The following is a 13,823-nucleotide window of genomic DNA, read 5'->3' on the forward strand; positions in this document are numbered from 1 at the left end:
AACAGTCACAGACAGGGTAACTAAAAGCATGGCCCCTCCTTCGACCGGAAGCGCTGCCCTTTGGGTTATGACACCCCCCAGTGTTGATTTTCTTGAGCATTGTCTCCTTACAATAGGACCTGAGGAGGCTGGCCAGTGGTCACAGATGGACCCCATGACGACTGAAGCTGATGACCAACAGCCATGATGGACGAGACATACCTTGGTGAACTGGGAAATCAAGTTACCATACAGCAACAATGTCATTATAACCTGTAATCTGACTTAGAAGTCCTGTTTAATCTAGAATGACCAGTAGAGGTGGGCAGCCACCGGCACTTGGACCCCCAGAGGATTTTTTTTCTCCCTCGACTTTCAGTTGGGAGTTTTTTGTTCCTTTCCTCCGTGGCCAATAGACATAGTTATAGCTTTATAAATGAATTGATAATGTATTACGCTATTCTGTAGTCAACTGTCTTCTTTGTTTCTATGTCTGATGCATTTATTTCTTCGCTCTATGCTTGTGTTCAAACACTCCGTGTCACTGCATGAGAAGAGCGCTCTATAAAAATAAATTGAATTGAATTGAATTAATAGTGACGGTGCACTTCCCGACACGCCACACAGTGAAGTTCCCCAGCTCATTTGTCTCTTCTTTTTAAATACTCCTTTGCACATTGTAACTGAGGGGGGTGCGGTGGCACAATGGGTTGACCAGGTCCTGCTCTCTGGTGGGTCTGGGGTTCAAGTCCCGCTTGGGGTGCCTTGCGACAGACTGGCGTTCTGTCCTGGGTGTTTCCCCTCCAGCCTTATGCCCTCTGTTGCCGGGTTAGACTCTGGCTCCCCGTGACCCCGTATGGGACAAGGGGTTCAGACAGTGTGTTTCCGTGCACTGTAACTGGACACTTTTTCACCATGCAGTGTTGGAAACAGGGAAAGAACTTGAGAGCATGGCATCGGTGCTACAGCAAAGAGATCATCTGTGTGAAGGAAGAGCGGCGCATGTGGAAACGGAGCACATCGACACAGCAGTCAGAGATCTTTCCAAGGGTGCGCTGAACATTTCAGTTGCTTCAAGATGCTATTGAGATCGTGATACAATTTGTGAAATGCTGCAGAATTTTTTCTAAACATTTCTCTTTTCCGCAAAAAAGGTCATTTGGACACGGCTGAAAGCAGACACAGACCCCGCCTCGGTGTGTGAAGAAGATAAATGAAGTGTGTACTAAACTGTCTCGGCACTCTCAAGTTGCGACTTGGATGGTTCAGATGCAGTCAGAGGTCCAACTGTACTGAAGCGGCTGCTCAACCAGGAACCCTGTAAGGGCTTGAAATTGCTGCATTTGTTCAAGGAGAGGTTTGTTACCATGAGTCAGCAGGTAGAGAAGTGGTTACTACTCTTTCCTTTCACTGGACAGATCCAGGTTTGAATCCCACCATCTTCCGTAGTACCCTCTACCAAGGTACTTAGGCTTTATATTGTAAAAATGACCCTGCCGCATAAACAGGTAAATCAGCGTAAAGAGCTTTGGAGAAAAGTGACAGATAAATGAATAAATGTGAATTTTCCTATTTATATCCCTCCATTTGTTACTTGAGGACAAAGTGAAGACTCCGCGGAAGGCCAGCGGTGCTATACAAGCAGTGCAAATGGGATTACAGTCAAGGCTCGGTTGACCAAAGAACGCATTCTTTAGATCTAGAAAGTTCTGAAGAGCTCGCCCTTTGCCTTCCTGCTCTCATTTACAAAGAAAAAGAAAGTCATAACATTTTCACAACGGATGGCGGCTGTCTGAAAGCATCAGGAGCTCTCGGTGGAAACAGACACTACAATCAGCTTTTGGCACGCCGCTATCCACTGTGATTAGCCGGGGGAGGGGACGGTGGCGGCGGCGGCAGGCGTGGGGCACAGCGGACCGGCTGACACGCACCTGACAGCTCTGTGACAGGCCTTCCCCCCCCTCTCGCTTATCTCCTCTGCGTTGGAAGGGGGTGCCAGGGAGGTGCGGGGGGGGGGGCGGGGGTGCGGGGTCTTTCGGCGCGCAAGGCATGACAGCAGCCTGTCTCGCGTGAACGAGCGGGGCATGTTCTCCAACGGAATGCTGCACACGCCGTTATTACGGAATGGAAAATTACAGGGTTGAGCAGGCGGGCCCACCTCAGTGGAGTGAAAGACCCTGTTTTATCTGTGTGTGTGTGTGTGTGTGTGTGTGTGGGGAGGGGGTAGTGTATTTCTCGTAGCCCGCTCAGCGCAGCTGGGTGTTTGAAGGGATCCTTAAATAACAGGCATTTAACGGCGCTCCGTCAGGAATCCCTTTGACTCGATTACTCGCACGTCCACGTTTTAACAAGCTTTAAGCCCCAGGCCTCTCGTGAGAGCTCCTTCATCAGCGCTTGCTGGAGGTGTGTGTGACAGCTTCAGCACGTCCTTGCGCTGGCCCACTGCAGCGCGGCTGCTCGTTCAGCGAGCGTGACTGTGCTTGTGTTTCGGATCAGCTGTGTAACGGTCACCTGCAAGTTGCCTGTTCTCCGCTGGGACCGTGAAGAAGGACCAGCAAATGTGTCTTAGCACCACTGATGTGCTGAGTCTACATCTGAGGTGTGCGCTGGAATGTGCTTCACCAAACTGGACCCTGTCACTTTTAAGCATCGAACTGACAGCACACACATTGTCATGCACTGATACTGTTGTTCGGGTCAAGCAACTCCAAAAGCAGTTGACCTGACACTCCAGTAACACGAAGGGGTTAAGTTCGGCTCGGGTCGGAGTTAGGGTGCCACGTACCTTGGCCATCTGCGCTTGCACTCCGCTGGCCTTGAGGGATGACACGGCTTTCTGTGCCGCCGCTGGGCTATCAAAGTCCACAAAGCCATAGCCTGCGGAGAGGGACACCAACCGTTACGTAAGTCACGTTCAGCAAAGCTGAGCCACTGGCCAGCGGTGCCAAGTGGCACTTATAACCTTATTTCATTCAGGAATACACTTACATGACAGGGTGACAACAGCCAATATCAGCAAAACAGTAATACGCTTGGACCTCAATTTACAAACGCAGCTACACCCAGAACTCTGCATGTAACCTGAATTGTTCATAAGTCCAACCACTACGCGCCAATCGAGATCTTAATAATGCAGCCATAGCTGGGCTCATGCACAGATGAGGTCTCGTGAATAAACATCAGATTCAGCTGTAATGAATGAAAAATTTGCTGTGAGACGTTTAAACATCTGTTTAATCACTGTTTTAACTTTAATCTACTTTAAACTTAGAAGTAATTTGGCTGAAAATAAAAACACACACACACACACACACACACACACACACACACACACACACACACACACACACACACACACATTTTCAGAACCGCTTGTCCCTTACGGGGTCACGGGGAACCGGAGCCTACCCGGTAACACAGGGCGTAAGGCCGGAGGGGGAAGGGACACACCCAGGACGGGACGCCAGTCCGCCGCAAGGCACCCCAAGCGGGACTTGAACCCCAGACCCACCGGAGAGCAGGACTGCGGTCCAACCCACTGCGCCACCGCACCCCCAAAATAAAAACATATCCCCACAAACTCTTCTTCAACGCAGATTATTCTGTTCATGAACATGTGCGGGGGGGGGGGCATGGTGGCATAGTGGGTTGGACTGGGTCCTGCTCTCCGATGGGTCTGCGGTTCGAGTCGGGTGCCTTGTGACAGACTGACGTCCTGTCCTGGGTGTGTCCCCTCCCCCTCCAGCCTTACGCCCTGTGTTGCCGGGTTAGGCTTCGGCTCCCCGCGACCCCGAATAGGACAAGTGGTTCAGACAATGTGTGTGTGTGTGTGAACATGTGCAGGGTTCTTCATCTTATTACTGATCCCTGAAGAGCTCGAACCGCTGTTAAAAGCACATTGCATGAAGGGACCCTGTACTCCGAATGTTTCTATTCACTCATTTACTGGTGGCATGTGGAAATGCAGGCCATTCTGCTCTGCAAAAGACACAGACACATAGAAGCCGCTTGTCGGCAAACCAGAACCTAACCAAACAACACAGGATGCAAGACTGGAGGGGGAGGGGACACACCCAGGACGGGACACCAGTCCATCATAAGCCACCCCAAGCAGGACTCGAACCCCAGACCAGCCAGGGAGCAGGACCCAGCCAAGCCTGCGGCAGCACCACACCCGCTGCGAAAGACAGCATCATTAAAAAATAAAATGGTGAAGGAAGTGTGCTAAAAATAAATGAGTAAAGCAGGTGATGTTTAGATCCGAAAATTTGTACCTCAAATGTCTGTAACACGAGGTACTGGTGTATTCACATAATACCACATATGGCATTAGGACTTGATGCCACAGTTATGTAAATTCAGAGCAACATATTCATCTTAATTAGGGGGCTCATTCATCTGGTTACTTCACCTTTAATTCAGTTACTTCAGCTACACTGAAGTTCATGCATTTCTTCAACTGAATGCTGAGTGAAGCCATCAGAGCCCTTGGCGGAAAACAGATCTGTACAACATTTTCACCATGTTGCAGCTACGTGCTCAGACTTCTGCACCTCCCACCTGCACAGACCTTGATGACAACTTCCCATCCCACCCTGTGTAATACCAACAGCAGGAATCTCATTAATTCTTTGTTGCACAGCTGATAGATTTTTTCGGGGCGAAACGCACAGCTTCCCCATTCACACACACACACACACACACACACACACACACACACACACACACACACACATTCAGAACATCTTCTTGAAAAATTTACATTTATTCACTTAGCAAACACTTTTCTCCAAAGCAACTTACAACATTAAGGTGACAAGTATTGACCCATTAATACAGCTGAGTAATTTTACTGGAACAATTTAGGGTAAGTACCTTGCTCAAGGGTACTATAACTGGAGATGGGGATCAAACCTGCTACCTTCAGATGAAAACGTTGTACCGTTAACCACTACGCTACCAGCTGTCCATAACAAGGTATGGCACCACAGTGGGACCCCTCCTGGGATTTGAACCAACAACCCGCAAGCAGAATGACTATTGCATTAGAGGTTAAATGCTTAAAGAACCTTTTCCTTATAATACATTTTGAACTGGAACCGTGAGGCTTTGATTTATGGCTTGTTGTTATCTCGATGGTCCCGGTGACACAGTCCACTGAGGTCACATTGGCTGTAATTAAAATGTGCTGCAGGATGAAACACGGGACGTGTCTGAAGCAAATGGGTGATCTGTGAACTAGCTTTTACATCAGCGATCCACAAAATGAGCCAAGTTCCCCTGATGTAGATTACTACGATTTCTACATTAATGCTTAGCCAAAGCCCTCTTTCCAAATGAGTTCCAAACTTCAACCATTTGTACTGCTGTATCTTTTACTGTGGCAATACAGGCTCAGTATCTTCCTCCAGGGTACAATGGCAGGAGTGTTTCTGCAAAGAAACCTGGCAACCATCGAGTTAAAAGTCAGTGGGTTTAATTGCTCAGCTGCTGATTCTCCTGTGGCAGATTGACAGAGTAAATGGGAAAGTGCAAACCTGGCAGCAGGTGGCGTCGCAGCTGGAGCTGGTGCAATAGCTAGTGAAAGACTCAGGTTCAAATCAGCAGTTCAGTGTTCCTCAAACATCCCTCCTGCTGTAGTGTTCTTGATCAAGGTACCCACCCTGCATCGATACAGTAAAAGTTACCCTGCTCTATTAATGGGAAAATCACTGTCAGGAGCTAAACATCACAAGTCACTTTTGGGAAAAGCATCAGCTAAATGAATAAATAAATGTGAACACGTTTTAAAACAGACTGCAAAGATAAATGCAGACATTCTGAACCATCAAGTGTATAACAGAGGTTCCTGGCCCATCCATGAAAGCAGCAGATGGCCCACTGACCTATTAGCCAGTCCACAAATTACTGTACCTTCATCTACCGCAAACATGATACAGTCATCGCTGTGTTTCTGAACCTTCAAGCCAGTGAGTTCGATTCCTTCAGTCCATTTATAGAGAGGGACATTCCCTGGAGCAGTTCGGCTTTGGCTCCATGGTCCTACTGCGTTGACTTGCACCCTCAACCTTCAGGTTCTAAGAGTGTCTGTGACCACAGCCCTCGCAGGCATCCTGGCTGTGTGTGCTACCAGTGCGAACACGGTTGCAGCTGTTTCACTGAGGTCCTCACATTGTGCTCTGTGTTTTGCCAGTGCAACTCCAGGACACTGAAGGAACCTCTGTGTGTCTTTACATGGCATTCAGAGTTATTTCTGTTCCTCGTAATCAATGAAACACATATACAAACACACACACACACTTGGCTTTGACAGGAGATCTGCACATGGATTAGAGCAAAGGTATTTCAGTTCACTGCAGAAACAATACACATCGTCTGTCTGAACCACTTGTCCCATACGGGCTTGCAGGGAGCCGGAGCATAACCCAGCAACACAGGGCATAAGGCTGGAGGGAGAGGGGACACACCCAGGACAGGACGCCAGCCCGTCGCAAGACACCCCAAGCAGGACTTGAACCCCAAACCCACCAGAGAGCAGGACCTGGTCCAACCCACTGCACCACCACACCCCCCCCCCCAGAAACAAACAAATCTGAGGGTTATCTTAACTTGGGTTACTAGAAATGTAAGTTTCCAAAGAAAAAATCTATTAAATTCATCATTATTATTATTATTATTATTATTATTATTATTATTACTACATGATCAGTTCAGCAGCAAACATGCTACTGACAACTATTAAAAGCAACTTTTTCTGAGTTTAATGTGTGCGCCTTCCAGGACAACAGAAACACACAATGTTCAACATTGTCGCAAATTGCAAAACTGTCATGTATTTGTTTGTTTAATCTCAAATTATTGTGTACATGTCATAGATCCAAATGTTTTCCTTCATTTGCCACAGTTGTACCTTGTTTGTTTGTACTTCAGAGTTATTACATCTGGTGGCTTTAATAATCCTATTTTACACAGCATGCAGCAATAGCCCTGGTAATGAAGCGTGAAATGTGGGCCCTCGGCAGGCCGTGTGTCCATCTTCATTTTCCCAGCATTCCTCTGAGATTAATTCTCCTTGCAAAGATCCTGTGAAAGGGGGCTGTGCCGGCAGGGCCCTTTGCCCCCCCCGAGTGCTGGGGTTCCCAACTGGGTCGACTGTTTGGACAGAGGATGACTTCACCCTCTCCGCTACACAGGTAAAGTCCCACACAAGAGTATAGTTTCCAAACTTTAAAAACAATTCGGAATGAAACCTGAAGTTTTAATTCAAAAGTAATGTTAATTCATTGTCTCCAAGGGAGGGTTGGGATGAATGGACCGTCTGAAATGTCATGCACCTGAATAATATTAATATATTAAATCTTCTTCAAATAAATATTCAGTGTGTATTCTGTAAAGGTGCTCTATAAATACTTTCATAGGATATAAATATTCCATATATTCTATAAGTGTAGTGTTTAAGTATAAAGATTTACATACAGTGTACAGTATACCATATATTAAAGTAAATATATGATAAAATGGGGGGCGCGGTGGCGCAGTGGGTTGGACCGGATCCTGCTCTCTGGTGGGCCTGGGGTTCGAGTCCCGCTTGGGGTGCCTTGTGATGGACTGGCGTCCTGTCCTGGGTGTGTCCCCTCCCCCTCCAGCCTTACGCCCTGAGTTGCCGGGTTAGGTTCCGGTTCCCCGCGACCCCGTATGGGACAGGCGGTTCAGAAAACGTCTGTATGTGTGTATATGATAAAATGTAAGATCTTTCATCTCCTTTTCTTCTACAACATTGTGAGAAGTGATAGGTATTTCTGGTAGCATTAAAAGCATGGTTGGGTCTCGTTACATAATGGTAAAAGTTGTTCTTTATCAGCAGCGGCACAAAAGTTTTTGTGTGTGTTGAAATGAAAATGGTTTAAAAGGCATGGAAAAGGGGTGTGAAAGTGCCAAGAGGTGTAAGTACTTTTGGTTGTTCATATTTGGCTGCTATGATGGTGTGTTTTGCCACTTTGATAACAGTCCTCAAGTTCTGACACTTAACAGAATTTAATAGCTTTTCATCGTTTTTATCTGCGTTTCTGCGTTCGGTGTCAGACGGAGCAGGTAACGACACTGAACTGCAGTAAACGAGTGGCATTCGTCACACGTTCGTGTAAAAATTCTTGTTGTTGTCCTGCCGCATTTTCTGGAAACTTTACTGCGTCCAGAGGTGAAGAAGAGAACAAGCACTGGTGGTGTGAAGGGCCAGTTCTCAGTTTGTCAGCATTTCTACTGTTTAAAGCCCCTCTACCGCTAAACGCCGAAAGTGGATCGTCATCAATCCGCTGTTCGCATGAAATAAGTGGACGAGACCAAAAGGGCTTTTCCTGTGGGTCACACCCTTTTTCGCCTGAAACTGATGGCCTGCATGTTCACCAGCTCTTTCCACACGCTTTTCATTTAAGAAGTAGTTTGAGAGCAACAAGGCATTGAATTGAGTGTAACACAAATTTGGGCAAGGGCAGAAAAACACAGTGGCTTCAATAAAATGACACTGCCCAGTGTCAATGGTAATTTGGGCAATTAAAACCGTCAGCTACATGTCTGTTCTAGCAACACTGAGCGCTACATACACACACACACACACACACACACACAGGATAGGGTGGATGTTGGTGAATTACCTAAAGGGGACCTTTGCACTGGTTAGACCTCAGCTGTAATTGCTGTGTCTGAAGGAAAGCAGTAAACAGCCCCCACATGACCTCACGGCTGCACAGAGCGGGGAGAGAAAACCAAGGGAGGTGAAGCACACACAGCTATGCTAGTGTTATTAGAAAGTCCTGTGCTTCATTACAGTGTTGGCTTTGACATGGGTGCTTACAAATGCAAAGTGCCTGAAAAAATGTATGCTTGCCTGTATTGGCAGGCTAAAGATGCAAAATGGTATGTGTCATAAATTATACATGATAGATACATCTGCAGTAGGAACTAAACCTGAAAGGCTAGAAAAAGTTCAAAACAGGGGACCAACAGACCTGTTTCTATGGTATGTGTGGTACAGGTAAACTCATCTAGCATCTTGGCCAACATCTAGGGTCTTGGTCAACAAGTGATTCAAACCCATCTCTTTCAGACATACTGTACTTCCCTCATGATCTAATTGCTCTGTAATATTTCATTAAAGCTCCTGACACCATCACCTTTGGCTCTAATGTATTGGAATGATCTCCCTCTGGCCTTCAAAGCTGCTGAATCCCTTTCAAAACTCAAGAAGGCTCTTAAAATATATGTCTTTCAGATCATTATCTCATGACCTCCTAACTGCTCCATAAACTTTGATTAAATTATTTCACTAAGTGTTAAATCAAATACTGTACTGTATTTTTTATGAATTTGATACACAGCTACTTGTATCACATACATTGTCAAAAATGGTGGTATTGGACCAATTACTTAAAAATCATGTGTCTCTATTGTCATCAGTTAAAAAAGGCATTGTTGTATACTCTGAGTTTTGCATCACTTTCAAGAAAAGTGTCTGCTAAATGAAGGAATGTAGATGTAAACATGTCACAATTCCTCCTATTTCCAAGGAAACCAGTGGCCAAGGCACTGTGACCTGTAGAGGTGGCGGTAGGAGGTCGACATGGGATTGAGGGGACAGCAATGACCAAATCGTAAGTCCCATGAGGTAACCAAACTCACGTCTTACATTTATTCACTTAGCAGATGCTTTTCTCCAAAGCTACTTCCAATGAACTCTGCAGTGTTATGAGCCCACACACCTTATTCAACGCGATGACTTACACTGCTAGATACGCTACTTACAATGGGTCACTCATCCATACATCAGTGGAACACACACACTCTCTGTCACTCACACACTATGGGGGAACCTGAACAGCATGTCTTTGGACTATGGGAGGAAACCAGAGCAAGCGGAGGAAACCAATGCAGACATGGGGAGAACATGCAAACTCCATACAGACTGAGCAGGAGTCAAACCCACATCCTCTCGCACCACCCAGCTACTGTAAGACAGTATCACATATTAAGAATGAATGGTTGGCACATGTGGGGATGCAGTGGTGTAGTGGGTTTGGCTGGGGCCTGCTCTCTGGTGTGTCTGAGGTTTGAGTCCCGCTTGGGGTGCCTTGCAGCGGACTGGTGTCTTGTCCTGAGTGTGTCCCCTCCCCCTCCAGCCTTGTGCCCTGTGCTGCTGGGTTAGGCTCTGGCTTGCCATGACCCCATTTGGGACAGGTGGTTTCAGAGAGTGTGTGTGTCTGTGTGATTAGCACATGATGCTGCAGAAATCCTCACAGTGGATTTAGCACACACAACCTGGCAGGAAGTATAACAAACATGTCTGTACTCCATTGTTTTCTTGCATTTTTTTTAGATTTGGATGTTCTTTTGTGCACCGATCACTACACACAACGCTTTGATGAAGGCAGGCTTGATACCTGGCTGTTTAGGTAAAACTCTCTCGCATATCCCAAGAGAAAAAGCTGCCTGTTAATGGGTTTCACATGTACATGTATTTATTTATCTGACACTTTTCTCCAGAGCAACTTACAGTACTGTGCTCCTTACACTGATTTACCCATTATACACACATGGCAAGCTGGAGCCTAACCCAGCATGACAGGATGCCAGTCTGCCACAAGGCACCCCATGCAGGGCTCGAACCCCAGACGGCAGGACCTGGCCAAGCCCGCTGTGCCACCGCACCCCCCACCCATCATACAGCTCAGTTAATTTCACTGTATCAATTAAGGATAAGCACTGTGATGATGCTTGCTGCAGTAGGAGGTTCAGTTGAAGGAATCACTAATACAGATTTCCATTGCTTCATTTAGATGATATTTTTCCCTAAAGCGACTTACAATATTAAGCTATGTACAGTTATTTACCTATTAATACAGCAGATTTTTTTTTTTAACTGGAGGAAACTAGGGTAAGTACCTTGCTCAAATGTAATACAGCTGGAGGTGAGACTCAAACCTGGAACCTTTGCGTCCAAAACCAGCAGTTCTAACCACTACATTACCAGGTACCCCTTAGACACACCTAAATATACTCCTATTTACACCTAAATTGTGACCTTAACATTGTAAGTTGCTTTGGAGAAAAATGTCAGCTAAATGAATAAATGTAAATAAGTTTTACTCCAGTGTGACACTGCACTAAAAAGGAGAAATGTTGTCTATGTAACCAGTCCTGTTTTGTACTTCAAGTTTGCTTGATCTCTCTGGGCTTTCAGAGAAGCCACCGCTGGTGGCCTACTGACAAAGAGGGAGTCAAGCAAGATTTGGTTTGGACCTCGTCCCTCATCAAAGTATCTCCTCTGAAAGTACGAGCTCCAGTCCATCCTCAGGAAAGCTGTCTTCTTTACTGGACATAAAATGAAGTGAGGTTCTTGAAGATACCTTGCGACTGAGGTCCACCAGGCCAGCAGCAAATGTGTGAAGTGCAGAATTAATACCCCTTCGGCACGTGATCTTACGAGGGACATCGGTTTGGAGATGTTATCTTTAAGCAGGGCACTTCAAACCATGTCCATAGCCCCACGTGGGAATGATGTACGATTGCAAGCTCTAACTGGGGTATGTTCCCATTCCTTTGGCAACACAGATGCAGTGTGTTACATCTCTGGACCCCTCTGCAGTTCCACCAAGGTGTTCGGTTTTCAGGTGAGTTCTGCTCTCAGTTTCTTGTCTTACAGGAACACCCCCTCGTACTTTTCATCCATTAGTAAGGCCTTGTTGTTGAAGGATCGGTGGAGCATGAAGGTTGCAGGTGTAAATGTGCACCATTGATGAGTGAAACTTGTGTCCCCAGCAAGACTCAATCCCCATATGTGTGTGTAGCATTTGTACCCTCAGGACACTTATTAAGTGCTAATAGTATATACTAGACAGGGGTAGAGGGTAGTGGAGCAGTTAAACCCACTATTTTTTAAACTCTCAGAAGTCGCAGGTTTGAAACCCACCTCCTGCTGTAGTACCCTTGATCATGGTACTCACCCTGAACTGAAACAGTAAAAACAAGCCAGCTCTATAAAGAGGTAAATCAGTGTAAGCTGCTTTGAAGAAATGTACATTTGTTGTTTGCTTCCTTAGTACACCTTATTAGCTTTTTGCACATCCCCAGCCAATTAGCATGAGACCCCATTATGGGGTAACTATGTTAACCTTTACTTCCAGATTTTCTCACTGGCAACGTCTCATATCAGCAGTTTGGAAATGGGGTCGAAGAGATGCACCCTGTCCTTAGCACTAATGGCCTCTTTGACAAAACATAGCACTTATAACTTGTAGCAAATATAATATATAAAGTATAACATGTATTGGTATATATATGTATGCTGTATATATATATCACACACACACACACACACACATTGTCCAAAGCTGCTTGTCACAAGCGGGGTCGCGGTGAGCCGTAGCCTAACACGGCAACACAGGGTGCAAGGCTGGAGGGGGAACACACCCAGGACGGAACACCAGTCCATCACAAGGCACCCCAAGCAGGATTCGAATGCCAGACCCACCGGAGAACAGGCCCTGGCCAAACCTGCTATGTCATTGCGCCCCCTACACACACACACACACACACACACACACACACACACACACACACACACACACACACACACACACACACTGCCTGAACCGCTTGCCCCATATGGGGTTGCGGGAAGCGGGAGCCAAGCCCGGCAACACAGGGCGTAGGGCTGGAGGGGGAGGGTGGACACCCAGGACAGGACGCCAGTCTGTTGCAAGGCACCCCAAGGGGGACTTGAACCCCAGACCCACCAGAGAGCAGGACCCGGTCCAACCCCCGGCCTCTATATATATATGTGTATATACATTTTGACTTATACTTCCAATGTACATTTTTATATACATTTACACACACACACACACACACACACACACACACACACACACACACACACACACACACACACACACACACACACACATTTTCAGAACTGCTTGTCCCATACGGGGTCACAGGGAACCGGAGCCTACCCGGTAACACAGGGCGTAAGGCCGGAAGGGGAGGGGACACACCCAGGACGGGACGCCAGTCCGCCGCAAGGCACCCCAAGCGGGACTCGAACCCCAGACCCACCGGAGAGCAGGACTGCGGTCCAACCCACTGCGCCACCGCACCCCTTCTATATACATTTACACTTAGCTGTATTCATTTAGCAGTGCATTAAATTAGCAGAAAGAGAAAATTAGATGGGGAACATATATACTGTACACTACTGTCAATTCTAAGTACATATACTGTATATACACACACACTACTTCTCAGCTGGAAAAGTACCAGGGGCTGAAGAAGGAGCTGGAAGGGATGTGGAAGGTGAAAGCCAAAGTAGTCCCAGTTGTGGTGGGAACCCTCGGGGCAGTGACACCCAAGTTGGAAGAGTGGCTCCAACAGATCCCAGGAACAACTCCAGAGCACTTAGTCCAGAAAAACGCAATACTAGGAACAGCAAAGATACTGTGCAGAATCCTCAAACTCCCAGGCCTCTGATAGAGGACCCAAGGTCGGGCGGCATGGTGACATTGTAAGTAGTGCTGCTGTCTCACAATGGTTGGGTAGTGTGAGAGGATGTGGGCTTGATCCCCACTCAGTTGGTGTGGAGTTTGCATGTCTGTGTGGGTTTCCTCCCACAGTACAAAGACATGCTGTCCAGGTTCACCCATAGTGTGTGAGTGACAGAGAGAGTGTGTGTGTTTCACTAATGTATGGATGAGTGACCCATTGTAAGCAGTGTATCTAGCAGTGTAAAGCACCTTGGTGAATAAGGTGTGTGGGCTGATAACGCTACATGGAGTTCATTGGAAGTTGCTTTG

General features: G+C 46.7%; 1 protein-coding gene across 2 annotated transcripts in view; it reads right to left on the reverse strand.

The window, feature by feature from the left end:
- The window catches only part of rbms3 (RNA binding motif, single stranded interacting protein), a 165,884-nt gene that overhangs the window by 93,216 nt on the left and 58,845 nt on the right, over window positions 1–13,823 (reverse strand). For both annotated transcript variants that reach the window (XM_018765910.2, XM_029248556.1), the window contains exon 4: window positions 2,765–2,856. In XM_018765910.2, the coding sequence (XP_018621426.1) occupies window positions 2,765–2,856 (92 nt within the window). The remainder of the gene's footprint in view (window positions 1–2,764; window positions 2,857–13,823) is intronic.

Source organism: Scleropages formosus, chromosome 23, assembly GCF_900964775.1.
Source record: "Scleropages formosus chromosome 23, fSclFor1.1, whole genome shotgun sequence".
Taxonomy (NCBI): Eukaryota; Metazoa; Chordata; class Actinopteri; order Osteoglossiformes; family Osteoglossidae; genus Scleropages; species Scleropages formosus.